General features: G+C 41.3%; 1 protein-coding gene across 3 annotated transcripts in view; it reads right to left on the bottom strand.

Moving 5' to 3' along the window:
• Positions 1-12,787, bottom strand: part of arhgef28a (Rho guanine nucleotide exchange factor (GEF) 28a) — a 41,203-nt gene that overhangs the window by 15,650 nt on the left and 12,766 nt on the right. For 2 of the 3 annotated variants that reach the window (XM_040157384.1, XM_040157385.1), the window contains exons 6-16: positions 11,910-12,099; positions 11,320-11,389; positions 9,640-9,686; positions 9,376-9,448; positions 6,349-6,464; positions 5,967-6,226; positions 5,693-5,876; positions 5,461-5,572; positions 4,273-4,359; positions 2,656-2,698; positions 372-495 (exon numbers count right to left, since the gene is read on the bottom strand). In XM_040157384.1, the coding sequence (XP_040013318.1) occupies positions 372-495; positions 2,656-2,698; positions 4,273-4,359; positions 5,461-5,572; positions 5,693-5,876; positions 5,967-6,226; positions 6,349-6,464; positions 9,376-9,448; positions 9,640-9,686; positions 11,320-11,389; positions 11,910-12,099 (1,306 nt within the window). The remainder of the gene's footprint in view (positions 1-371; positions 496-2,655; positions 2,699-4,272; positions 4,360-5,460; positions 5,573-5,692; positions 5,877-5,966; positions 6,227-6,348; positions 6,465-9,375; positions 9,449-9,639; positions 9,687-11,319; positions 11,390-11,909; positions 12,100-12,787) is intronic. The other variant, XM_040157386.1, reaches the window with a different exon arrangement.

Raw genomic sequence — 12,787 nt, 5'->3', positions numbered from 1 at the left:
AACAGGCGACGGTTTGGTCATTACATTTCCAGTATTGCAGTACAACACAAAAAGGCCTACATGACTCATTTTTAACAGAAGCTGCTTTAACTCTGACAAGAGAAAACTGACATCTGCCCTTGGATACAATATTAAAACAACCCTTTTTATAAATCCATTTTGCTCTCGAAGGAAACAAAATACTCCTCTGAGACCCCCCCCCCCAAAAAAACCCCCATCGAAGAGTTCTGAAAAAAACTGGCTCACAGATCAACCTATTTGCTGACCCCTGCTGCTTTGTTTAGTTAATCCGCATATTGTAGTTTTAATTCAAGTTTAAGTTTTGATGGGTGTAACAGCAGAGGCGTGGACTGCTTGTGATCCGTGTTTACCTTGGTCTTGTTGCGTGTACTGGACATCCTGCTCTTGAGAAAACTGAAGGTACGGATGACCTTGTACTTCTCTGACTCCACCTTGGTTGGGATATTGTACTTGTCTAACTCCTCTTCTTCAATTCTGTTGAAAAGTTAAAACAATATCAGTGCACTCCATCACCTTGGATTTGTCTTCTATAATTATAACCACTAAAAATGTCACTCTTGTGTTTGTTGTTAAAGTCTTGATTTTCCTCTTGATAAGCCTACAAGGCAACAAAAATCAAGTATGGCAGGCTTGTGTAGGGGCAGGCAGAGGGTCCATGTGAGCGTGAAAATGTACAACGGGTAATTGTTATATGCTTATAATACACAAGCACACGACTGGTTCACGACCTCGGCTGCGGTTAGTTCAACAGTTCACCCAAACATATAACTTCATCTGATATTCCACAGTGTGTGGTAAAATAAATGTTAGGGAAAGCAGTGAAAACAAAATTCTGACCCTTTCTTAGTCAAAATTTGTGTTCATTCTCTGCAGCCCTGCGCTGTGAAAGTACATTCAAATTAGTAGATTGTTAGAGACGTGCAAGATGACGATGACAGACTTCGCTGTGCACTGTTAAAAGACAATGACGACTTGATTATTGTTCTGGTGTTAGAGGAGAGGAAACAAGGGGAGGACAGGAGCTTGCGGCCTATTGTCGTTAGGCGCCAAACGTGTCATACTGTAAGTAGAGTTGTAGGTTCGTTTGTTCATATTGGACGGAAGCTCAAACAGACGGAAGGAGTTCAAGCCACACATACTCTTTGAGGAACTCTGATAGTGTGAGATGCTGGAGGGACTCTGCCAGCTCCATGCTGCCCTCATCATCGGCAGACTGGGCACGCTTACGGAACCTAACCTCCCTGTAAAGAACAGCGGACACACAGCAGTGTTTTAATGCTGATGAAAAGCCACGAAGGCCAATGATACACGCTACACTCAAATATAAAGACACGAGCCTGGTTGTTTACTTCATAAAAGGGCTGTAACTGATGATTATATTCATTATTAATTAACCTGGACATTCGTTTCTTGATTAACTGATTAACTGTTTGGTTTATAAAACATCAGAAAACTTTGAAAAAAATGCCCATCAAATTTTCCTAGGGCATAAGGTTATGTTATTAACTTTATTTGTTGTCTGATCAACAGCCCCAAACCCCCCAAATGTTCAATTTGTCATAATGTAAGTCCAAGAAAAGCAGCAAATTCTCACATTTGAGAGTCTGGAACCATCAAGTGTTTGGCTCTTTTTCTTGAAATCTGACTCTAATGTTTATCAAAATAGTTTCCAATTAATTCTCTTTAAATTGAGTAACTGACTAATAGCTGCAGCTCTACTTCAATCACAACAAAATAAGCACATAATCTGTTGGATCTCGTAAGAAATAATGCTCGCTGTTACAGCCTTTTACACTTTCTCTTAACCCCGAGTCCTTTTGGTATCTTCCACTAGGGGGAGCTACTGAAGTGCGGCAGTTCAATTAGGGTATTTATACATGAAGTGGCCGAAGGAATATCCACTGGCATCATTGCTAAAGAAACGGCAGCGAAAATAGGCTGAGTGGAACAGGAAGTGTAAAGGATGTCCTTTTTTTAAATCAGCACCACTCCTCCTAGAGCAAACAGAGGCCATATAAAGCCTCGACGCTGCCACTTCCTGTCCTTATTTTATAATAGGTCCTGCAGTTTTTCAGTTCATAAAGCATAATTTGCATGTGCAAATTTGTCACGCGTGGTGACATGTGGCCATGATGCAGCTGGTCGTATCTGGAAATAAGCCACACAGGGGCAAGATGACACTGTAAGCCACAAATGAAAAAACAGAGCAAAGGCATTGTGCGTTACAAAAAAAAAAAAACAAGGCTGGAAGTCACTCAGGGTCATACTGATATCTGTACGTCGATACCGCTGTTGTCACTGGGAGAAGAAGAAAGGATCAAAACATTAAACCAGCTCTGCTTCAGGAGGACAAAAGAGCCACATAACGTCAGCGAACTTCTGAGTGCCCGCTGTCACCAATCAACCTAGTCGTCATGGTTACACATGTATGTTGCTCTCGCCGCCGCGGATTGCATATCTGGTGAGATGTAGTGTAATTTCAATTGAGAGCAAAAGCCCCAGTGAGTGAGGGCGATGTGAAAAGCTGAGTCATTTAGTGTTAGCACAAAGTAACAGTGAAACTCCGAAAAAGCAGAAAAAGGGCAAAACAATCTAACTCAAATAAGACTTAAATTAAATATAAAGCATAAATACCTTTTCTCATGTGACTGCTCTGAAATACTGGAGGCTCTTTGCTCTGTGAACATAAAGAATGGAAAGAGTTATTAAACTGACTGTTCCTGAACCTGACAACATGATTAAAGCTGACAGGAAAAAGCACATGTTGCACCAAAGATCCATAAAAATCAAAATGTGACCCGCGCCCAGACAGAGGCAGGTAGCAGAAAAAAAAAAAAAATGACATTCAGTAAAACTAGGTAACAAACAATGGGAAGCTTCATTCTTAATATGTGACGTTTTCAGAGCAAATATATGGGGAAAGAAAGGCTGTCGGGTTTCATTTACATGCCAGAGGAGCTGTTCACCATCTAAATAGGTTCATATAAAAGCATCTGAATACAGCCTCTTGTAAACCCGCTAGCATTCTGATTACAATAAGGCAGTGTCACAGCTAGGCAAGCCATACGCAGACACAGATTCGCTCGGAGGCACATGCAAACACTCGCCAAGGTTATTACAGTTCCATGATTTTAATGTAGTTCTTAGATCATAGTTTAAATCCCCCATTCTAATCCCAACTCATTTTTTACTTATTTTCCATGAATTTGTACTTCAGCACGAGCTTTTTCTCACATAAATAATAGGTTTTACATTTAAGGTGATGATTGGAAAAACAGCTGTTGATATCAAATTTTCATTTCGTGTTCAGCGGGGAACGTCATTTGTGTTTTCAAATAATGTTGGATAAAGGCCGATAAATGTGATCAGCAGCTGGCAGTCATGATAGAAGGTACGGTTTTCTCCACACATAGGATCAAAACAAAACTTCAGAACCGTGTTTCTGTAATAGTAATTATATTTTAGACCAGGTAAAACTGATTAAGTACTGTACTGTACTGCACAATTTTTAAAAGCTGCACAAACTGATTTTTTGTGAAAACATGCTGTAAAAACAATGGCATATAGTAGCATCACAGTCTTCTAAGTTTTCATGACTAAGAGTTTCTAGTCATGAAAGTCCAATATTCAGTCTCATTTTAGCTCTGTTTTGGTCTTCATTAAGTCCTGGAGAAAATATCTGGCTCTTTAGCTGCTAAATATTCTACAGCTAGTTGCTAATTTTGTGTATCTGCTGCTTGGTGCTGATCGGGTAGCGTGCAGTCGACTTATCTAAGCTTTTTCAGTGAAAACAGCTGCCTGCGTCTGGAAGTGATGAGAGCCGCGAGAGTGGAAAAAAAAAAAAAAAAAAAAAAAAACCATCAAAGTTGCAGAGCAGAAAACCAAAACAATGAGCTGAAACGTCCTATAAAGCTCCGCAGATCTGACCAAAAATGCCAGTCAGGTCGGAGTCAGATAATTCTCTGTGGGTTCGTCACTTCAAGAGACAACTTTCATTATTACATGTAGTCATGTGATCCGTTGTAAAAACAAAAATACTGAAATAGCCCTTTTTTTTGTCTTTGAATTTAGTCAGATTTTTCTAAATCCTTCATTTTCAGCAGCTGAATCATTTTACAATAATAACCTTTCTGCCCCCCCCCACACACACACACACACACACACACACACACGACCACTGACACTGACAGCGACGTGCTGGCTATACAGGGCCTTGGCGCAGTGTGACGGCTGCAGGCGTCCGGTACTTACTACCAGGGTGGAGCAGAGACAGAGATTTAGACAGAGAGAGGGCCTGAAGGAGAGATCGGCTGTGGCTGACACTGTGGAGCACGGCATCTACAGGGCACAGTGGACAGAGGGCTGCTCACACATCAGCTACAGAGGGCTCGGACTATCACCACGTACAGTAAACTCCGCACCGAGAGCTCTTAAATCACTGCTTCACGCAGTGGTGCAGGCTTATTGTGAATCTTTGAAAAGGGAAAAAAAAAATAGAATCCCTCTATTTGAAGAAAACTGTTAAAGGAGAAGTTTGATATTTTGGAAAATACGCTAATTTGCTTTCTTGCTGAGAGTGGGATGTAAGGATTGATACCACTTTTTCATTTATGGACTTTCAATATGAAGCTGGAGCCAGTGGCCAGGTAGCATAAGCTACCTGGCTTTAGCATAAAGACAGGAAACAGCTAATCTGGCTCTGTACAAAGGTAACAAAATCTGCCTATTACAACTTGTAAAGCTCATTGCTTGACACACTATATCTCATTTGTTTAATCCATACAAAAGACACTTTCAGGCGGGGGGGTTATGTGCCAGACAATTTCTTGGCCAGGTCTTGCAAACTGGCTGTGATGACAAGACTCCAGGAAGTCACTGCTCCTGGCCAAGAAACGGTCTGACACATAAGCCTCGGCAGAACCACAACTGGTCATTTTACACTCTTGTTTTTGTACCGATTAAACAAACAAGATACAACATGTTAATTAGTGAGGTTTAGAGACGCTGGTAGGCGGATTTTGTTATCTCTGGACAGAGCCAGGCTAGCCGTTTCCCTCTGTTTCCAGTCTTTATTCTAGGCCAAACTAACCGTCTTCTCACTCTAGCTTCATATTAAACCGACAGACATGGGTGCAGTAGTGATTTTCCCATCTAGTGCCCTGCAAGAAAGCAAAAGGGCTTATTTCCAAAAGTGCTGAACTATTGCTACAAGAGCATACATTCATTGGGAGTTGACTGTACTTTCTTTTCATAGAGAAACTATCTACAGATGAAAGCCAGTTAAAAATTAACAGCATTTAAAAAAAACCATCCATCCTGTGAGGCTGCCCCATTAGTGACCATCACAAAAGCGAAGTTAGTTCATGGAAACATTGTTAGTTATGTGTTAGACTGCATTTATAAGTATGAGAGGCAGTTAACAGACCAAGTGTTACTGACCAGGGCTGATATCTGAAGTGTGATTATCCCGGGCAAAACGTGCTGGTCGCAAAGTGATTTTTGGGGAGGAGTAGGAATAGGAACGCAGTCGAATCCCCTGGTCACCCAATTCCTAAGCAAGGAAAAAGAAATTCATCCAGAGCATAAACACAAGACTTCAAACACGTCTCATGATATGAGGAGAAGGGGAGATATCTGATGAAAGGGTTTGACAACTGAGATCGTATTTTACCTTCGTGGTAGGTTCACTCGGCGAGGAGGCAGACTGGCTGTGAGTGCAAGTAAGGTCAGGCGAGGGACGAAAGGCATCCCTTTTGTCTTCACTTTTCTCAACAGGTGACGAGAGCGGGGAAAGCGGAGACTTTAGCTCGGTGCTGTCCTCTTCACTGTCCACTTCCAGAGCCACCAGACTGGGACTAGGGGTGAAAAATGGCCAGTTACACACAGAGACACCCACAACTCAACGAGCCCTATGACTGGAGAAAACTTTCTACGATATTTATTACCTGAGGTCGCAGGTGTCCATGGGCGGACTGTCTCTCTCATTGGTCGGCTCAAAGGAGATGGGATTCGGCCTGGCGAGGGCCTGGTCAGCGGGTGAGAGAGGGAGAGAGCAGGGCACAGAGTGGGGGTGGAAGTTTTCTGAATAGGGTGGAGGAGTGTCGGTGGCTAGCAGGAGATCTTGCGAGTCCCATAACCCGCTGTCTGTGCCTGTGCTGTCCCTCGTCACTGCACTGACGCTGTACTTGAGGTCAACATCAACCGCCTGAGGCAAAAACACAAAAAAAAAAAAAGGGGAGAAAAAAGTTCAAAAGAAAGATGCAATAAATGAAAAAAATGAAGGATTAAATTCAATTCTGCATTTGAAGAGAGTGGATGATGCACAACCTGTGTCTGGTGTGTGATGGTCTGATCGTTGCTGTTGATCATGGACAGCAGAGGGTCTGTAGCATGCTGGGTGAACTGACTCTGGACTGCACTGGACTTCATGGGATGCCCATTTACTGTGATAAACATACAGTACAATCTCAGGATAGCCTCAGTATAGTTTATAATAACTGAAACAGACTATTCCTCCTTCAGCTAGTCTGCACTTCTAGCAGACGTCTACTAGAGATTTGTTTTCATCTTGCTGAATGATTTACTGTCACAGAACTTGGTGTGAGAAGCCACTTTTGATTCCTGTAATTCTTCCCACCGTGAGCCAGATGCCTAAATGTCTGGTTGAATGAAGAGAGCAGCTTTCGCAGTAACATAAAATACCCAAATATTTTAACCAAACAGCAGATTTCAAAAAAAACATATCAAAGAAACATTCAAGAGGCATTCCAAAAAAAAAAAAAAAAAGAAGTGAAAAGAAAATAGTTCAAACATGTCATAATATCAGACTTTTAAGTCATAATTACTTCAGCACTGATAAACCTTCTGTTATGGTTTATTCTGGTATTTTGGGATCATTTTTTTTACCATAATTCATTGATCTTTCATTGCTTAAATGTCAAGGCTCAGAGTGAAGAAAGGAAAATATGATGAGACACTGCATACCTACTCCCCGTTTGACCTTTAAAGGATTGTTTTCATAGAAACCTCCACATATCATCCTCACCAACAGGCTGTCTATTTTCTGGAAAAAAGTGGATTATTGTTTTGCATTGAGTCATACTCTCTTTCATGTGCTACATCTGGTTAATGATGTTTATCTACATTCATTCTTTGTGATATTCATGAATAAAGACCACAGTTTCAGCACCTTTTAAACATTTTCAAGCTGGTGTTTATCATTATCACTGAAAAACCTTTCGCTTTCTTTATTTACCCACGTTAGCTGTGTGGCTCCAGGCATGGCATAGCTCCATCATCAGTCAAAATTTTCATTTGTCCAATACCTTTTTCTGTTGACAAAATACTGAGAAACTAATGACGCACCCATGACGCATAAGTCATACTTCGCGTTTAGTGTTGGCAAGTAAATGTTAGCATGCTAACACATTAAACTAATATGGTAAACATGCTAAGTATAACTTTGTCATTCTTTGACTAACATTGTCATTGTGAGTATGTTAGCATATTGACGTGAGCATTTACCTCAAAGCAGTGTATATTATATATTATATATATATATATATAGGAAGGAATTTACCTAAGTAAAGTGCCTTCGTAAAGTAAAGTAAAGTTAATGTGTACAGCATATATGTATGTACTTATAAGTATGTATGTACTTTGTACCACTGCTGATATGACTGCATATCTGCAAGAGTGGTGGATGGTGTTTCTACTGTAACTATGTGGAAAATTACCTCTTGATGAGATGCCATTTCCATAGCACTCTGTGCACTTTCCACCCAGACTTTGATGTCTGGATCGGCCAAGCCTGCACTAATGTAAGGGAAATCCTGGGCATCACAGAGGCATTTCCTCTCTGTTGCTCTCACACAGTGAACACATTAGCACGGAGCTCAAGTACATAGTACGCGACAAACCTCTTCAAATCGATTCACTGCATTTATCTCGTTTTCTCCACATCTCTGTCTGCCTGCTTTCATTGTATTTGCTCATATCAAACTGTCCACCTTAGAGCGGACACAAAAATCTGCACTCTCTTTAATTTAAAGGACCGTGACAGATTGAAGGAGTATCAGTCTCAGCTGGTAGACTAATTGTCACACCGGCTAGCTCCAACAATAACTGACACTGCTGAGTTATGTCAGTGAAACTAGAGAAACCTTTCCGATCACTTCGACAGATTTGGAAAAAACAGTAACTCTGCAATAACTCTGGATGACAACTTTGTACCACAGCAGCCTTGAGACTCTGTCATCACAACAAAAGCATTCAACACAGAAGAAATCTGCAGTCTGCTTAAGTGTGAAAAACATTGGGATCACTGCCCTCGCGTTGCCACTCATCAGTACTTCACAAAGACGAATGATCATACACACACTCGCACAGGCCAACTTCAATTTATGGTCACAAAGTTTACAGGCTCCGTTCAGAAGCACCAGTCTCTCTTTAGAGTTTACAGCAAACTCTTTGTTCTTTGTTAACAACAAAACACAGGAAATTAGCATTCACAGTAACCGTGGCAACACCTGTAACATCTGAGCATCCTCCTAACAGGTTTTTACCAGCCAGTGAGTGTTTGCGCTGGTTAAGCTTATACAATCTTGTGTGCTCGCGTGTTAAAAGAGAGTTCAAGGTTATTGTGTGTGGTTCACCTAAAATATCAGCTTTTGTATGCCCACAACATTGGAGCCTGTTAACATTCCCCCTCTCACTTTGAGTACAGAGTTTGACCCACGGGAGTCGGGGGGGGGTTGGCAGGGTGACAGGCCAGAGCGGGGCATCTCCCAGCTCAGACAGAGTTTGAGTGGGACCAGGCTGACCCCATTCCTGTCTTTGTCCAAGTGACAGGGCAGATTCCTGGGCTCTTAAACTGAGTCATTGTGGAGGCCAACCTGCACCGCCTAAAGACAGACTCCAGGAGGATAATACATCCATTTAATCAAAGAAAACTGCTCCTCATCCCCAGATAAAAGTGCATCCCTGTCTGTGACTGAGAGGCAGTAAGTGTATTGATTTCCTATGATGTGATTCAAAACAGAGCTTTGCATATTGTGCCAGCAACACAAGAGAAAGGAGTCCAGTCAGGGCTTCTCAACCAGCTTATTTTGCATTGTTCCCACACCCTGCAGTTAAGTACAGCCACAAATATGTTGTTGTGTTTTTTATGGATCACCCATTCATTATTTAAGCCAGATGCCAGAGTATTATTGCCATAATATTAAATTGGAAACAGTATTTTGGTCTGGACAAGTTGCTATCGTGTTGCAAATAAATCCTTCATCTGTCGTAAATCCTTGAGGTGGACAAATAGATCGATCTTGATAGACTGAGAGAAGAGAAGACAAGATTTACCGGATGATGAGGATGAGTACTCTTCTTCATCATCGTCGTCATCCAAAGACAGAACAAGCTGTTCTTCAAAAACCTTTTTAAAAAAACGGGGAAAAAAAACACACAAAGAAAGCATGGCTCTTAGGAAAATTTAAGCACTGTGTACTTGACAACAACACAGGCATTGCATGCAAGAACCAACAAACTTAAGAGGCAAATCTGTGATTACAACACACAATGCCCTCCGTACCAAAGATAACCACATTTATTTATAAGTATACTCACGTTGTCCACCAGCACGTGCTCTTCCACTCGGAGCTCCTTGCTAACGCCTGCACAAAATAAAAATATTTTACTAGAAGTTGATGCAGTGGCACAAACTCCTCCTCTTCCCAAGAAGAGTCGTGTGGACGGCACAACATCAGGTCCTCTGGATATGACTCTACTATCCAGGAATGGAAAACTGGCCAATGAGATGTTGTGTTCATCCAAAGCAGCAGGTCCAAAGGAAGAGCACATACTCCCTACTGCGTGCTCGTTATTTCAAGAGGACTAATGGACGGCCGCTGAAGTCCGGACAGGGTTAAGGTCAATACTGAGGTACACTTCCTGCTTCTCTTTATGAGTCGATACTGCGATCTCTATGGTTACCAGAAACAGTGGCCACAGGTTAAGTGAGAGTTACCAAATGTGTGTTTGTGTGTGTGTTTGTTTGTTTTTGTGTGTGTTTGTGTGTGTGTGTGTGTGTGAGAGAGAGAGAGACAGAGAAAGACTGAAAAATAAAAGAGGTAGTGGAGGCAGTGGAAACCTGAAAGGATCTTTTTCTTTGTGTGTGGTTGCATGCCAGCCTGAGCATGTCAACCCAGGCAGGGAGAAAAAAAAACAAAAAAAAAAACAATCTGCCTCCTGAGTTTTCTCTGTAATCTCAGGGGAAGAACAAACATGTGTGGAGGAGAGTGTGCCTTTTATGGCGTCGGTTGGAAGTGTTTTCTTAGTCCCTTTAGGTTGTAAGTGATGGATGTCTGACCGTACAAGTGTTTGCTCAAATGGATCTGCGGTGGTTCGCTTTCCACCGCTCCTCAGTAAAGTCTCTGCACTCGCATACCACCACACACAGACAGACAGCAAATATATGAGCTGTTGGTGCAAGCAGAGACCGGTGTGATGGCAATACTAGAGCTGCAACTATCAATTATTTTTATAATTGGCTAATCTGTTGATTTTGTTTTTTTTTGGTTTTTTTAAATGGCCATATCAATTTCCCACAGCTCAAGGAGAGGTCGTTAAATTGCTTGTTTTATCTGACAAAACAGTCCACAATCCAAATATATTAAATCCAGAGAGATATAAAACAAGAGAAAAAGCAACACTGAGAATCTGCTTCATAAATGCATTCAAAGATTAGCTGACTATTGTCATTGCTGTCAGTTAATTTTCTATATATCAACTAATCACGCTACACTTTTACAATAATGCAGTCTTTATACACTGATGTCTTTGTCACTACATGTGCGTATGTAAGTGTGCGTCTGTGTTTCTGGCTTTGTGTAGGTTTCCTTTTTTTTTTTATGTTACACAACTGTGAAAGGTAACGTGTGGCACATGAGGGAGAACACAGATAAGGCATGTGTCTTGATTAGGCTCATCGCTCTCGTGTAGGTGCATCCTGGGTAAACTAGACACTTGATTACAACTCATTACAAGTACTAACCTACAATTACTATATTTGAGTACAGTTTCAAGCGCTTGTATTTATTTGTTATTCTAAAAATCGGTAATTCTACTGATGAAATTCTTACAGTAACTACTTTCTCATGCAGGGATCATGGTAAAAAGCATCTATGTCACTAGTAACCCAACATCATTATCAGATGACTGCAAATAAGTCTGAAGGTAAAAAATGTCCTCTGTAAACAGGAATTCAATACTTTATAAAGCACAGTTTAATCTCATAAGTCACCTTACCTTCATCATTAGAAAGGACTTCATGTTTGCTTCTCTTGTCTACCTCAGTATCGGCTCTGAGCATATTGATCTGGAACAAAAGCAGATATTATGTAAACAAGAGCTACAAACATAAAATTATGATGTTATTCATTTATTTGGCCACAATGCCACAATCCCTAACTCAAAATGAACTCTCCTCAATAGGCAGATATTGTAAAAACTCTGCAGTGTATATGATGTGATCAAACATTTCAAAAAGCAAAGAAATTTTGCACATGATAATATCACTACAACCTGACCCGTCTGTCCTTTACATGTTATCACGTCTTGACCTTTGATTTACTAGCTGCAATATGTGCAGTGTTTTGTTTACTTTTACTTACTCAAGTCATATGAAAGCGTAAAACGGTGTGAGAGTCAAGGGACCACTGTTTACACAAGTCTGAACAAAACCAACGCAAATGGCCTTATCTCGACAGCAACGGCCCATTACATCATGCACAGAGATGCATGGGAATATTTATTAGCCATTCCTGTCCCACATGAAGCAACAGATGTGACTACAATAAAGATTTTAAATAAAGGTGTTCCCCGTGGTCTGCTCTTACCAGTTCGAGGATGCTGTGGTCTAGCAGCCTGTCTCGTAGGACCATGATGCCGTCCTGAGGGCAGCTGCCGGGAGCATGCCGCACAGTCAGGGTCAGAGAGTTTGTCCCCGGACAAAACCTCAGCGCGCAGGAGCTGTCGGACCACACACTACACACACCCGGGGCGGGGCCGACCACAGGACCTGGAGGACTGTTGAGATGAGGGAAAGAAGCAAATGCACCCTCATTTAGAACAAAGATTATCGGAAATGAGGTTGACATAAAGTGAATTTAATGAGAACAGAAAGAAGCTTCCCCTACGAATAAGCCTTTATTGAAGTCTTGATTAGTCATCATGTGCTCTCCCTGTTATATCATTGTTATGCTTTGTCTCCACTGACAAGCTCTCTGGAAATGTTGAGTAAGACTTGACATACACTCAACACAGTTTAGGTGTTTAAATGAGTATTTTGTGTACATTTAACTATTCTACATGCAGCTCCTGTTACCTTCCAATGACAGCTGTCACATTTTGAAGTACGACCTCTTATCACACCTGAAGCAACTCTACTGTGCAGTCTATAAACAGTGGCATTTTCTTGCGCTGCTTGAGTAGACTTGTCTAGTAGTAGTAGTTGTAATAGTAGTTGTCTATAAAGCAAAGATGGTTTTAGCCGTGAGTTTAATGTTTTCCCTTGCTGGTTGTGTGGGTTTTTGTTGTATATATGTTATTTCACATACGGAAATTAGCAAAAGTACTTAGACATGGCTCTGATCAGCTCATAAAAAGGAAGTTTATGTTTCAAGTTTTGCAGGTGTGGTCTTCTGAGGATATGGCAGGCATCCCTGAGCTGATCATAGTGTCTGAGTCACCACTAACATGGTCTTAGATCATGTGT

Source organism: Xiphias gladius, chromosome 20, assembly GCF_016859285.1.
Source record: "Xiphias gladius isolate SHS-SW01 ecotype Sanya breed wild chromosome 20, ASM1685928v1, whole genome shotgun sequence".
Classification (NCBI taxonomy): domain Eukaryota; kingdom Metazoa; phylum Chordata; class Actinopteri; order Istiophoriformes; family Xiphiidae; genus Xiphias; species Xiphias gladius.
The sequence above is the reverse complement of the archived record's forward strand: the minus strand, read 5'-3'. Positions and strand labels throughout refer to the sequence as shown.